Source organism: Galleria mellonella, unplaced genomic scaffold (assembly GCF_026898425.1).
Source record: "Galleria mellonella isolate WM207_F2 unplaced genomic scaffold, CSIRO_AGI_GalMel_v1 utg64, whole genome shotgun sequence".
NCBI lineage: Eukaryota > Metazoa > Arthropoda > Insecta > Lepidoptera > Pyralidae > Galleria > Galleria mellonella.
In genome coordinates this window covers 6,281,034-6,295,404 of record NW_026442133.1, presented here as the reverse complement: position 1 = coordinate 6,295,404, position 14,371 = coordinate 6,281,034, and the positions used below count along the sequence as shown (strand labels likewise).

The window sequence follows — 14,371 nt, the reverse complement described above, 5'->3', positions numbered from 1 at the left end:
GACAGGAAGTTCACCCTCATACCCTACAGCCTAAATGGTCGCGCACAACGCGGTTTCAGAGATGTTTTCTTTCACGAAAACTCAGGTTATGGAATGAGCTTCCTGCCGAGGTTTTCCCAAGAGACTACAGCATGGGCTTTTTCAAAAGGGGGGTAAAGAGGTTTCTTCAGGGTCGGCAAAGCGCGCGTAATGTCTTTGGTATTGTGATCGTTCATAGGCTACGGTAACCGCTTACTATCAGGTGGGCCGTATGCATGTCTGCCACCTCAGTGGTATAAAAAAAAATAGTATTGGTTTCGAGAAAAATATTTGAAATTTGGGTAAAAATTAAAATTCGCATCTGGTAATCCTGTGCCAATGTCAAATAAGTTTTTAAATAGAGCTATTAGTTTCGGGCTAAATTAGTGATTATTTCGTTTAAAAATTAACCTTCTAAAAATATATATATATAAACAGTACAAGTAATGGGAAATGCTGGAAGTAACCACACGAAAGAATGGAATCGAGATATATCTAAACCTCCTGATGTTGGTCCGTCATCGCCAGGTCATAAGGAAGGGCAGGTTTTTACTTTTAACAAAAAGTTAGATGATGATCGTTGCGGACGAGAAGATGATAATAACATCGAAGATGGTGCTCCATATTACACGAAGGCTGTTCCTGAAAGTGACATTGAGTACAATACGTCACGGGAAAGGTCTAATACACTGACTGACAGCACTAAAATTGTAGACGATGTTAAAGTACTGCCTACTGTTTTTAAATGGGAAGGCGGAGGCAAACAAGTACGTAGTGTTTATGTTTATAATTAATAGAAATCTAAGTTTATAATTGATAACATATAATACTGGTGATTGATGGTACTTTGTGAATTATTATTGAAATTATGCATAACACTTGTACTCTTCTGTTTGTAAGATAAACTATGTTGTTTTTTTCTTAGAGCTCTGCTCAGAGCATTAGGTCTGTGTGGTCCCGGAATAGAATAGATCACTCTTTCCTATCCTGTAGGTGTCGTAAAAGCAAACTAAGGGAGGGTGAGGGATGAGCAGTAGTGTCCCTCTTAAAACATCTCTAAAGCCTGACTGCGGTTGCCAATCTGTGCCTGTCAAGTGTGGCAACTACTGGTAAAATCCCTCAATGGGGAGGCTTATGTTCAGCATTGGACAGTTAAAGACTGATATAATGATGCTTAGAGCATGTTGTTTTATTTGGAGTTTTTTTGTTTTAGACTTATATTTTGATGAAGGTATTTGTACTGACTTATCTAGTTGCCTCTTACTTAAATATTATACTGTGTGAACTATTATTAGTCATCTTTGATATGACTAAACAATTACATTTCACTTTATTGCATCTTGGTATAGATTTTTAACAAGGATATTGCTTGTGTTATACCTACCATATTGAAATTTATTGATAATATTTTTATACAAATTAGAATGCCAATTAAGCTGATAGCTCATCTGATGGAAAATTGTAATTGTTATATATAAATATGAACAATATTATGAAAATCATGAAATACACTATGGCATTCATGAGATTCCAAATGTATTGCCATTCTTGAGAACAAAGGTTTTATGTCTCTATTCCCACTAACTTTAAATTAAAATATAACATCACAGTGCAGTTGTTTGATGACAGAAGAATGTATATTATACACACACACACACATATATATGTATATTATATACACACACACATGTATATATCCTTGTAAAATATTACCATGTTTTATAGAGGCGAGATAGCAGTTAAGAGTATGTTACATAATTAATATTGCCCAAGTTTTTATGTTTTATGGTAAATCCCTTGACTGTATGATAAAATGAACAAAGTTGTTTTTTTTAAAAACATTAAAATTATTAATAAAAAATCTGTAGACATTCACTTAATTTTTATCTGTTCATCTAAAACATTCATTCTTATTGTCTTGTAGGTATATATTAGTGGGACTTTTACTGATTGGAAAACAATCCCTATGGTAAAGTCTCATGGTGATTTTGTCACTATAATAGATTTGCCAGAGGGAGAACATCAGTACAAATATTTTGTTGATGGTGAATGGCGTCATGATCCTACTGTGGTATGTACATAAATTACACATAAGTCAAACTATGAAATTTTAAAATTATTGGTGAAAAGTTTACATTAATTTACTAATAGTTATTTATTTATTAATTAAAAATAATTATGTTATTATTGTTATATTTTATAAAGGTATATTTTAACATGTTTATAACACAATACTTATTATCCAAAATTTAATTTCAGAAATTGATAGATAATGGAATGGGTTCAAAAAATAACTTAGTTACAGTAAAAATGTCTGATTTTGAAGTGTTTCAAGCTTTAGCTAAAGATAGTGAAGGTATTCATAGCAGTGCACAGACAGAATATTCACAGGTAAAGTATTCTTTATCAAAGATATAATAAGTGCTAACTATTTTGTTATAAGATTTTGTTCTTGCTAAAACGGAAAAAGAAAACAATGTATAATTTTACAATGTTTATTAGATTATATTGTTTATTTATTATTATTTTGTAAATTTCAGGAAATTCCACAATCTAAACCTTGGGACAAAGTATCAGGTCCTCCAATATTGCCACCACATCTATTGCAAGTTATTTTAAATAAAGATACTCCCCTTTCGGTAAGTATGTTTTCATTGTGACTAGTCTTGCAGCTTTCAAATTAATATTCACATATTTATAGTGTTTAAATATTATGAACATCATATTCACAATCTCACTATAACAATTATGAGCTACATATAACTATTCTTAAATATAATTTCAGTGTGAACCAACATTATTACCTGAACCAAATCATGTGATGTTAAATCATCTTTATGCCTTATCAATCAAAGATGGAGTGATGGTGCTATCAGCTACACACAGATACAGAAAGAAGTATGTCACTACACTACTGTATAAACCAATATGAATTGCAATTATTAAACATCAAATCCAAAATATTAGATGCTACTTATAATATTAGAGACAAAATATGTAAAAAGTGTTATGTAAATTTGAAATCCAATGACTAATGGAGCTAAACAATCTTAAGGACAACTTTATTGAAGGCATGTATTATTGATAACTATTTTTAACCCAAATATTGTGATCACTTTGTATGAAACATACTGTATGCCCTTTTCATATGGCAGTCCCAAGCAAAATGGCGGGTATGCGGCATGCCCGTCATTTTGCTCACAAGAGTCGTTCAGTTCAATAATATAATTGTCGTATTTTGGAATGTTGAACTATTTCTGAGTTACACTATGTATGCCTGTGATGTAAAATTATACTTTAGTGTTTATACACACAGCTTTAAAATATTTACAGCGAATAGAGATTGCAACACATAATTAATCTAGAAGGCTTAAAATAAAAAAAGAAAATATATTTTTAATTTAATAATTAAATTATATTTTACACAATTATAATTAATAAACAATACATCACTACTATTCTATGATATAAAAGTACCGACTCGTTTATCGTCATAGCGGTATTTGAGTTCTATTAATAATTCATGCGATACATTTCGTCATATTGACTCCGTTGAAGTTTGAAATAATCAGAGTATGTTCGGAATGTTCGCATTCAAATAACTCCGGTGCTAGTTGTGTCGTGACAGTCGTTAATCGAGTGCATATATATGGCGTGTGATCTGTAGTATTGTATAGAGTCCTGAAGATTCTGTGATTTATTACAATACATTTAGTCGCGCTGATAACATCATATTAATGGACTAGTAGTTTCATTAGTGAATTGTAACTGTAATTCATGTAAAAGACTTACTCCTCTCCCCCTGTTCTAAGGTATATTGTATAGAAATTAAACTACGTATAACTAAAACTCCTTTCTAATAACGATTAAACAATTTATAAGCTTCATAAAAAGAATGGTGCTGAGCATTATATTCCTCTGCTTTCCAAGCTCGTAATGTGTATCCGTCCGGTCGTAACGTCTATCACTGTAGATACTGTTTTACGAAGTTATACCGAGTGCATTTAGTCCGAATATATTCTGTTTTTCTAGACAAGCGGCAAACGGATCTTTGATAAATACGTTCCTGTAAAGTATTTACGAGAAAGAATAAAAAGCTGATTATCTTGTGACTTACTTAGGGAGTTATTAACAATTATATCATAAATATATATATATATATATATTTATATATATATATATATATAGTTATAAATTATTAACACGGCTTTTATTGTTATGGGCCCAGTATTTAATAAAGCGGCGATTATCACAAATAATACGAGTAAAGAATTGTAATATAGTAATCAGAGTATCCTGTTATTATATATATTATGTATATTCCTGTTATTATGTATATTCACCATCTTAAGATACTTTTAGACAGAGGTGGATTATACCAAAGGCAAACTAGGCACGCCCCTAGAGGCGCGAGGTCACAATGAAGAGCGCGGAATTTTCACCTGGTACCTATGCACTTACTTATACAAAAGATAATTATATAATTTACCCAAATATTGACAAAGCCTTAAGAATGAGCGTTATTGACGGCAGTCAGTAATTGCAGTGGTGCATGGAGTTTTTCCAGTACAAAGAGAGTGAATAATTTCGTTCAACCATGACAGATACGACATTAAATTTGTTAGCAATACTTAACATTTAATTAAACTTATTGCTGTTCTTAAACTATAACAATGTTATTGATAATTTTGCAAGACAAAACTTCATTCTTTTTTACACAATTGTCATTGGATTTATATATATAGCTCGCTAGAAGGGCACCTATAAGGTACTTGCCTAGGGTATTTTCCACATTTAATTCGTCTCTGTATTCAAGATATATGTAAGTATAAAAATCCTTATACATCATTGTTCACTTAATTATCAAACTAATACATGATCGAGTATGTGTAATCTACTTTTATTGCATTCGTGATTGCTATGCTATATTCTTTTCAAGTCTTACACAATTCCTGCATATTAACTTTAAGTTTACTACTGACAGGCCTATCTACCCTAAAAGAGCACAATTAAATAGTTTAGATCAATATTAATTTAGAACTCTTTGTATAATAATAAATCTATTAGCAGCGTAATTTCTTTCTTATTTGAATAGTGGAGCCGATTTGGAGACGTTATTTCTTTAAACCTATCTCTAAAATAAAATTATAATTTGATATCACAGTGAAATCATTATTCTAAGGACTAATATGAACTATACATTTAAGATTTAAGTCAAAATTATTATAAATTTAGTTTATGATATTCCAAAAAAATAGTATATTTACGAAACTATCAAATTAATAGGTTAAGAGATAAGTTTAAAGAAATCGCGTTTCAGAATCGGCCCCTCGAAATACATTACCTTGTTAATACTTATTAAAAACGTTACAATAAAAATATTTAGTTGATACTAAAATTTTGGAAAAATTAAGGAGATTGATTAATATTGTGTGGGGTATGTACAGTCAACTGCAAAAATATGTAAATAGTAACTAGTAGATGCAACTATATGTACTAGTTATCATTTGGTTTTATCCCTAGTGACAAGTTGGTTACTGTAACAATATGCAAGTATATACTTTATTGTTAAATTTTTGATCTACAAATAGTCGTACATCTGGGTAGTACAGTACATACATATGTACAATATAATGTGATGGTTTATGCTCGAAGTATACAAGTTTCAAAAGGTAAAAGTGTCAGAAAATCAATGTGTGATTTTAAAATAATTTTGAGAAGTGCCACCAGCATTGAGTACTGTTACATTCAACTTTAAAAATATATAGGTAGGTACGTAGGTGCATACCTACTTACCTATATTACAATACGAAACCTGTATTAAATATTTCTTGCGCTAGATCAAAAGTTGATTTCAGTCATCGTAGCCTTAAGAGGAAACATGGGAACCATTTTTTTTTTCTATATAAATGTATTGTCTCTGGAAAATTGGATATGGATAGTCATAGGTATTTGTTAAACTGAGCTGTAGTTGTTGTCCCTTTTAGTTAATGCCGGGCAAGGCGCGACAGCGATAGATTTGCAAAGTATCTAATCTTCAAAATTCCCGAAAATTCTGCGTTTCCTCTTAACACACGACGTTTTGCACTGCTTATATATTTACTTTAAATTTTTGTAATATGTATATGTATTTGACATTTTTTTAGAATGACACAAAAATTTTAACATTTAATTCAGAATACCTAACTAGGTAAGGTTATATCAGTGACGTTGAAGTATTTTATTGTGTTAACAATGTAAATTCATGTAAATAGATAAAATAATAGTAATAAAGTGCCTATAAAATAATAATAAGAATGTGTTTTAATTATTAAAAGTTAACTGTTTGAATCCAATTCGATATAGCTACATTTTTCCTAGGTTTCTTACAGATGTAACCTGCTGGCAGAATGATCCAATATAAATTAAGTAGTTATCTGATGTATAAAATTTACACAAATAGCAGCACAGTCACAAATGGTATTTTCGAAAGGGTTCAGTGTGAACAACTATTTACTACTAATAAATAGGTCGTAGACGTCATGGTAAACAATAGTGAAAAGCTTATAGATTAAATTACAAATTATTGCATAAATTGAAATACTTGTGCACTAAACGTCTTGTGCAATGTGGTGGCGTTGTAGGAGGAATATTTTGAATACCTATATGTATAGGTAATGAATGCTTTGACCTATCTTCTTACTTAATATTAAAATAATCAACTGGTTCTATTGCTAGCATTATTATTTGTACAAAAATTTATATTTGAAAATTTGAAAGACTTAAAAGATCTATTTCCAACGGTTTCTTCGACTGAGTACTTTTTCATCGTTTTACGATATGTAATAAACTGCTTATGACCATGACTAGTGTATCAACTTATTAAGTCGAAATATCAAGTAAGGCAAATAATAATAATGACTACCTTAATAGCATTCAAATTTAGCTTGATGAAGTGGCGGCAACATAGCAATAATTTGTCTCAAAAACAAATCCATAATTACCGATATTTCCGATGGATTATTTAAAAAGTGTTTTTAAAATAATTAGTCAGAAATATCGAAAATATTGTTTTTAAAAATTGACAGATAATTGTGATGTTGCCACACTTCGGTAAGTTAAAGTTATGAAGTTTTAATTACATACCAAACGTAAAGCCTAATGTAGATAATTATTATTTGCAACGATGCTTGTAATAATACTGGCATTTTTGGTGCGTTAATGGTAGATTTTTTGGTATTAAAGGGGTCCCGCGATTGATCACGACCTTATTTGATGGAAAGCGATGATGTGGTCTCAGACGGAGCTGACGACGGGCCGACGAATAGACTATTCACATTTGCCTTAAATTAGATACTACCTCTTATACGTAATTTAAATAAAATTATTATTTAATGTAAGTCACGATTTATTATTTAGGCCTTTCTCTGTTAACAATATAACTTAAAAATGTGTTAGCACCGTAGGTACACACTAGACTTTACATTACTTACCTAAGTAAGTGCATAATAAAATAAATATAAGAAATTTTTTAGATTAAAATAAAATACAGTGACTAAGGCCGTAGGACGAAATAGAAATAAGTGGGTATCTAAGTTCTAAAGCAATACTTACAAATAATAAACTAACTCCCTGATTCATAAAAACTAAAATGTTTTACTAAGCTACTTTAATTATTAGACTGTTATGTCACTTTTGGAAATAAATGAGAGGTTTGACGTTTTTATTAATAAGAGAGTAAGCTTACTGTTATTACTTAAAAATATAAACAATATAATTTTATTTTAAATACAATTTGAGTTTGTTTTAACTACGAATACTTAGGAATTGAATTTATATGAAACCTATTAATCTAACTAAGTTATAAATACTTTTTATTTATAAGTAGTAACTTCCAAAAGAGGTTTTTTGTCTCTGACATCTGAAACACTTGGTACAACAGTATTATTTACAGGATTTTTGAAATACATTGCTACTGCAATTATGACTAAACAGATTGACGTTATTGTATACCTTGTAATAGGTATACTAAATAATATATAACATACAACGGCGGTTATAATTAATTCTAATGCACTGGCATAAGTTTTCAAAATTGAATTAAGATTCTTTAAAAAGAAGCTGGTCACAATACCAACTACTGCACTATTTATTATAATTAATATCACATATATATCACCTAAAGATTGAAAATCTTCAAAGACGTCACCCAACTCCCCTTTAAACATCAGAATAAAAAAGTTACATATGACAGAATCAAGGTACATAAAAACATTTTGTAGAAATATATCTACATCAGAACCTTTTGTTTTCATTAAATATTCATTATATGTTCCTGCTAGACAAGAACAAAAGTTTTGAAAATTAATAGAAACAAAATAAATACTAAATATTTGAGACAAAAAATCAGTGTCTCCTTTTGACTGGACAGATGCAGCATCAAAGTTTTTTAATATACATCCAAAAGTTAGGACTCCCAGTGATATCCATTGAATAAAAGTAAGCTTCTTTTGGAATAGGATCTGCAAATAAGAGATAATAACTTCATGGAATTATTTCACAAATAAAGGAGTAGTGGAACTTCTATAAATTTGTTTAAAAACTTATTAAATTACTTAAAAAAAAGAACAGAGGTTTAATTGTATATTTTTGATGTCAAATGACTACTTATATATTAATTTAAAGAGGATTAATATAAGATTACTCTTACCTGGAATATTAAAGCTGTTAAGACAACTCTGAATTGAAGTAAAATGTAGTATGATGTTGGGTCATAATGTGACAAATTAATAAATGCCAAATTGTTGTAGAAACAATACAATAAAGACGGTATAAAATATAACAATAGCAGTTTATAATTTATGACAATTGCCATGAAAATTTGAGGCTTGTTTCTGAAATAATATTACAAATATAAGTTAATAATAATAGAAATCATAATCTTTATATACATATACTATAGTAGTCATGTGATCCCGGCATAGAATGGGCTCCCTATTCCTTTCCCAAGGGACATACTTTCGTAAGAGCCGACTAAGGGAATTTAGTGGTTGTGAGATGGCCAGCAGCATTCCCCTTAAAATGTCATTAAAGCCTAACTGTGGTTACCAACCTGCCTGCCCCGCATGGTAATTACTGGCAATGCCCCTCAATAGGGGAGGCCTATGTTTAGCAGTAGACAATTAACGACTGATATGATGATTATAATGAAATATATTTGAAAAAACACTTTCAATTTTTTTTTTATCATAGGATTTGATAAGTTGTTATACAAATGATGAGAGAGAGCAACAATTTATAAAGTACTTTAGAAATTATTAGTGTAATGACTATAATTAGCGTATTATATATTCAAATTATGACAAGAATATACACATAGTATTTAATTCATTACATTGCCATGTCTATAGATTCCACTCTCAATAGAAACATTTGTATTAATTTTTATGAGTCATTCGGCGTTGCTATCTCATTCTGTCTCACGGACTCGCTAGCGATGTCGATTCCATCGACGAATTCGCTTGTCACTTGTCTAAAGGGTCTAGTCCACTTGTATTTGCATGGTTGTGTTTCAGTTTAAAGAGTATGCTACAGGGTACAAAAACATAACTCCTTAGTTCTCAGGAATGTGTTGCTATTCCTGAGGACTAAGGAGTGTCATGTAGGAAATGTATAGGCGGTATCATGGTAGAAACAGTATACTCTGTTATGTCCATGGCACTATTCATATCTATAACTGATGGTCACCACTTTTCATGAGGTGGATGAGCTTGTTTGCCATTTTAACTTGCATAAAAAAAATTATGGAGATCTTTTTGTTGACTCATATTCATAGTACTTGTACTATGATATGCATTACTTACTTCTGGATGGTGCTGTGTAATATATACAGCAGTAGATCTGTTTCAATAGATCTTAATAAACAAAGATCTTAACAACCAAGATTTCGTAGAATTATCACAGAAACACTCTCTAAATGAAATTATAAAACAAATCAAAATATTTAATTAAATTATATATTTTCTATTTTACTATTGCTGAGCTTCAGCACTTTGGTTGAGTAATTTTTTTATTTGTTTACTTTTTAGTAAGTTCTATTAAAACAGACTAAAGATTAAAACTATAATTTCTATATTTGTTTAGATAGTATGGGTAGTGGTATTTAGCAATATCATGTCAATGACTCACTTACTGATTGTAAAATATAGGTAATTCTGGTTTGATAAGTACTTACAAAAAGATTTTAAAGTAGGCACTATTTAATAAACTCTATTTATAACAATTTTAAGAGAATTGATATTTATAGTGCAAAAAAAAAAAAACCATTTACATTATCCTAATATTACTAAGACAATATTCATAACTACTAAGTACTTCATTCATTCATTTCATGAGTACCTAAATACTTATTTAAATAAATTTTTTATATTTTTTTATGACTATTTTTTTTAATGATGTTAAACATCATTAAAAAATTACTTACTCTCTTCTATATGAATAAAGGACAGTTGATGCCACCAATTTGAGTAATTCAGACAGGAATACAACAAGAGTGGTGTTATAATCATATCCACCATTTTCAGTTTTTGATGCAGTCACAATTACCCCTGTAAAATACAATTTTATTATTTCATTAAATAATAAAAATACAAATATAAACACTGACATCATAGGCTTGGACCTTATGAGTCTACATACGAAAACATAAGAAAAAAAAAATGAAATGTGTGAAATTTAAAATAAGTCTGTATATTTATTATTATTTTTTTATGGGTGAAAATGGAATGGTAACACCACCCGTGCTAATGGGACATGCTGGCAGAGCACCAGTGAAGGGTGTTTGATGAGAATGAAAACAGGCCAGTTAGCCCATCATGATGAATTCATCAGGAATGAACCATGATAGTTTCCAGAGGGAACCGAGAGGAGGTCGATCTGGTTGGGTATATTGCTAGCAATGGGATTCTCAGTCTCCATTACTAACAATCCCTTTCCACCCTATTTATTATTATTATATCAGCTGTTTAATGTAGGCCTTCTCCATAAGAAGAGCCTTGCCAGTAGCTGCCACACTTGGCAGGCAAATTGGCTACCGCAGTTAGTCTTTGAGAATGTTTTAAGAGGGCTTTTGTTGCTCTTCCCTTGACTGTTAATTTTCCATACCCACTTCTTACGACAGCCACAGAAAAGGAATTAGTGGCCCATTCTATGCAAGAACCACATGGCATTTGTCACACAAGTTTTTACATAGTATAGCTAACATATAATCTTTATGATGAGAGATACATAATTTTAAGATATTATAATTATTTATGTTTTGAAAATCATATTCTTTAATACAATAAATTTAAATATATTGTTTAACATTTAAATCTATTTAATTAAATAATAAAAACAATGCTTTTTATGTATAAAAAAGAAAGTATGTCAGAAAAGTAATGAAAGTAGTATTAAAAATAACTAAAAATAATAAACTGTAAGTACCATATAAATGGCATATATTGTAAAACATTTATAATGTAAAAAAAAAATGTGTCATGGAAATGGAATAATAAGCATGTATGTGCTATCAGTATACACTGGTAGAAAAAAAGTGTTAAGGATACTAGAAGTAAAAAAAGAGGTAGAGTATATAGAATAGGTTATTTTATTTACATATGAAGTACAACAAAATAATAAGGAGAGAATTCTGATTTTCAATATAAGATAATATCTATTTTAAATATCTATAAAAGACCAACACCCACCTTGAAAGACAAATAGTATAATATACAATGCAAAAGTGATAAAGCCTTGTTTATTGGGAAACAAATTATAAAATTCGTTCATTGTCACAGATATAGTGATCACAAGGGTCACTAGATTTTAGTAAAAAACCTATTTGTTAGAAAATATATTATAGGAAATACAGAAATACATCGGGCCGACTACTATTATGAACTATTGATTAGAATTACACAGAACATATTAGAATATATTACATATATATATTAAATATTTAAAAATAGTGTAAACTTTTCGTAAAGAACTTAGATTAATATTATTTATTTTATATAAAAAATAAAAGTTGCAATTAATATTATTTAAATTGAATCGCCTATGGATGCAATAAAGACAAGAAGGCCACAAAACACGTCAGGGTTGTTAGATGCGAATTTTGATTTTTACCCAAAGGTAAAATATTTTTTCTTTAAATCGATACGGTTTCCAGAAATTTTATTGAATTAGTTATTTGGTCAGATGGCAAAATATAGTGAACATTTTGCCATAAAGTGAATGTTGAAAATAAATTCTTTCCGTTCCTATCATTAACTTATTATATCCTTTCCTACCTTTATCTCATTTTCTGTTTTGCTACTTCCATTCATATATTTTATTGTATTTATATACCTCAATATAGTTTATAAGTACCAAAATAAAAAAAATAAAAAATAACCAGAATTTTCTAGACGCTTTCAATTTACAGGGTGCAGAGGGATAACATCTTAGTCCTTAAGAATGACAAGGCATGGGAAGCCTCCCCCCTCTTGGGGTAAAACGGTAGACTTTAAAATGTATAAAAAATATAATATTTTTTCTCCAAAAATTTTATATCTTTTTTAAATTTCGCTTTATTTTTTTATTATCAAAAAAATATTTAACTAAAATTACGAAAGAAATCCCGGATCTGGCAATGTATACATAAACTTACAGATTACTTAGAACACACGTAACCACAGATTCGAGACTAACACATACATAATAATGAATGAATTCAGTATTATATGTCTATGGTACTACTAACCTATATTACACAGTCCATCATAGGCTTTCTAATCTGTGTATCTGCTATCCTTTTTCTATGATATATCACGTCATTATAAAAAGGAATGTCGAAAAAAGCGCGGGAAACGTTTAAAAAAGCGGGAGTGTTTTTTGATCTTCTTTAAATTAATTTTATTTTTAATTATATAAGGATTAGTCTTATTTATATATTGTGTATTAGATTGTATATATAATTGTATATTTTGTAGTAATAGTGTTTGTTGCTGTAAATATTGGTAAGTAAATTACCTATATTAATTAGACATTATGGATCCACCTATAGACCCTGGGGGGACAACCCCTCAGGTGTCTGCAAATATAACTATCCCATTTAATAATAGTTTTGATATATTGGATGAATCTAGTATGGACACAGATGGTTCTAGCGTTGCAAGTTCTAAACGTAAGCGAGTACGTGGCGAACGTCGCATTTGCAAACATTGCAATAAAAAACGAAGGAGGCACACCAAAGGTCTCGAATCTAAAATTAAAGATAGTGATTGTCAATGTATTGAGGATGAGAATCAAACTCTAGTATCAATACCAGTTGTAAATAATACTGAGTCTGTTAAACCTGCTTCTCCACCCAGTACTTTAAGCAGAACTTTGTACAATGCCGAGGATGTAGCTCCTTATGTCGTTCATGTACAAAAAAATGAAACACATCCTAATGATAACACTACATTACATCCTATTGCATTTGGTCGCTTTTTACACACTAATAAGATAAATAATATAGTGAATGGTAGCCTCAAAAGAATAGGAAGAAACCGTTTATCGCTTTCTTTCTCAAATTTTGAAAATGCAAATGCAATTTTAAATAATAGTCACTTAGAAACACATAATTTTAAGGCATTTATACCTTCTTTCCATGTAACCCGTATGGGAATTGTGAGGGGTATTCCTAAAGATTGGACAGAAGAGGAAGTAATCCAAAATATATCAGTACCTATAGGTTGTGGGAGAATTCTAAAAACCAGAAGAATTAAGAAAAAGACCATTAATGAAGGACAACCAAGTTTTATTAATACTGAAACCATTGTTATTACTTTTGATGGACAAATATTACCAAAAAGAGTATTTATGTTTTACACATCATTAACTGTAGATTTGTACATTTACCCCACTATCCAATGCTATAACTGCTGTAGGTTCGGACATGTCAAGATGCAGTGTCGTTCAAATCCTCGGTGTTATAAATGCAGGCAAAATCATACAGGTGATAAATGTGAAGTAGATGAGGAAAATGTTTCTTGTATCTTGTGTAATGGTTCTCATTCAGCAATTAGTAAGAAATGTCCTGAATATGCACGTCAGAAGGCCATTAAAGAAACAATGGCCCACAGTTGTGTTTCTTATGCTGAAGCATCAAAATTTCATCCTCCCACTTCTAAACTATATTCAGATGTATTAACATCATCATCTCCGTCCAATAAATCTCATTTTCAATCTTCTTTCCTCAAAGAGAAATCATCATTACCACATATTCAAGCATCATATAAAAAAACAGTTACACTTAAACCACGCTCTCCTCAAAAAGCACAACAAGGATATGATCGTTCTGCCCATG

The 14,371-nt window shown here is 30.1% G+C and overlaps 2 protein-coding genes across 2 annotated transcripts; one reads left to right on the top strand and one right to left on the bottom strand.

The window, feature by feature from the left end:
• The first annotated feature begins 345 nt into the window (after nucleotides 1-345).
• Nucleotides 346-4,456, top strand: LOC113512339 (5'-AMP-activated protein kinase subunit beta-1). The gene is made up of 5 exons (XM_026896153.3): nucleotides 346-785; nucleotides 1,943-2,089; nucleotides 2,278-2,409; nucleotides 2,559-2,657; nucleotides 2,804-4,456. The coding sequence occupies exons 1-5, from the start codon at nucleotides 465-467 to the stop codon at nucleotides 2,948-2,950; spliced, it is 846 nt and encodes a 281-aa protein (XP_026751954.2). The 5' UTR covers nucleotides 346-464; the 3' UTR covers nucleotides 2,951-4,456.
• Nucleotides 2,500-12,132, bottom strand: LOC113512426 (UDP-galactose transporter senju). The gene is made up of 4 exons (XM_026896312.3): nucleotides 11,745-12,132; nucleotides 10,481-10,604; nucleotides 8,708-8,891; nucleotides 2,500-8,519 (listed from the first exon to the last, which is right to left on the bottom strand). Exons 1-4 carry the CDS (start codon nucleotides 11,824-11,826, stop codon nucleotides 7,872-7,874), a joined length of 1,038 nt encoding a protein of 345 aa, XP_026752113.2. The 5' UTR covers nucleotides 11,827-12,132; the 3' UTR covers nucleotides 2,500-7,871.
• Between the last annotated feature and the right edge of the window lie 2,239 nt (nucleotides 12,133-14,371).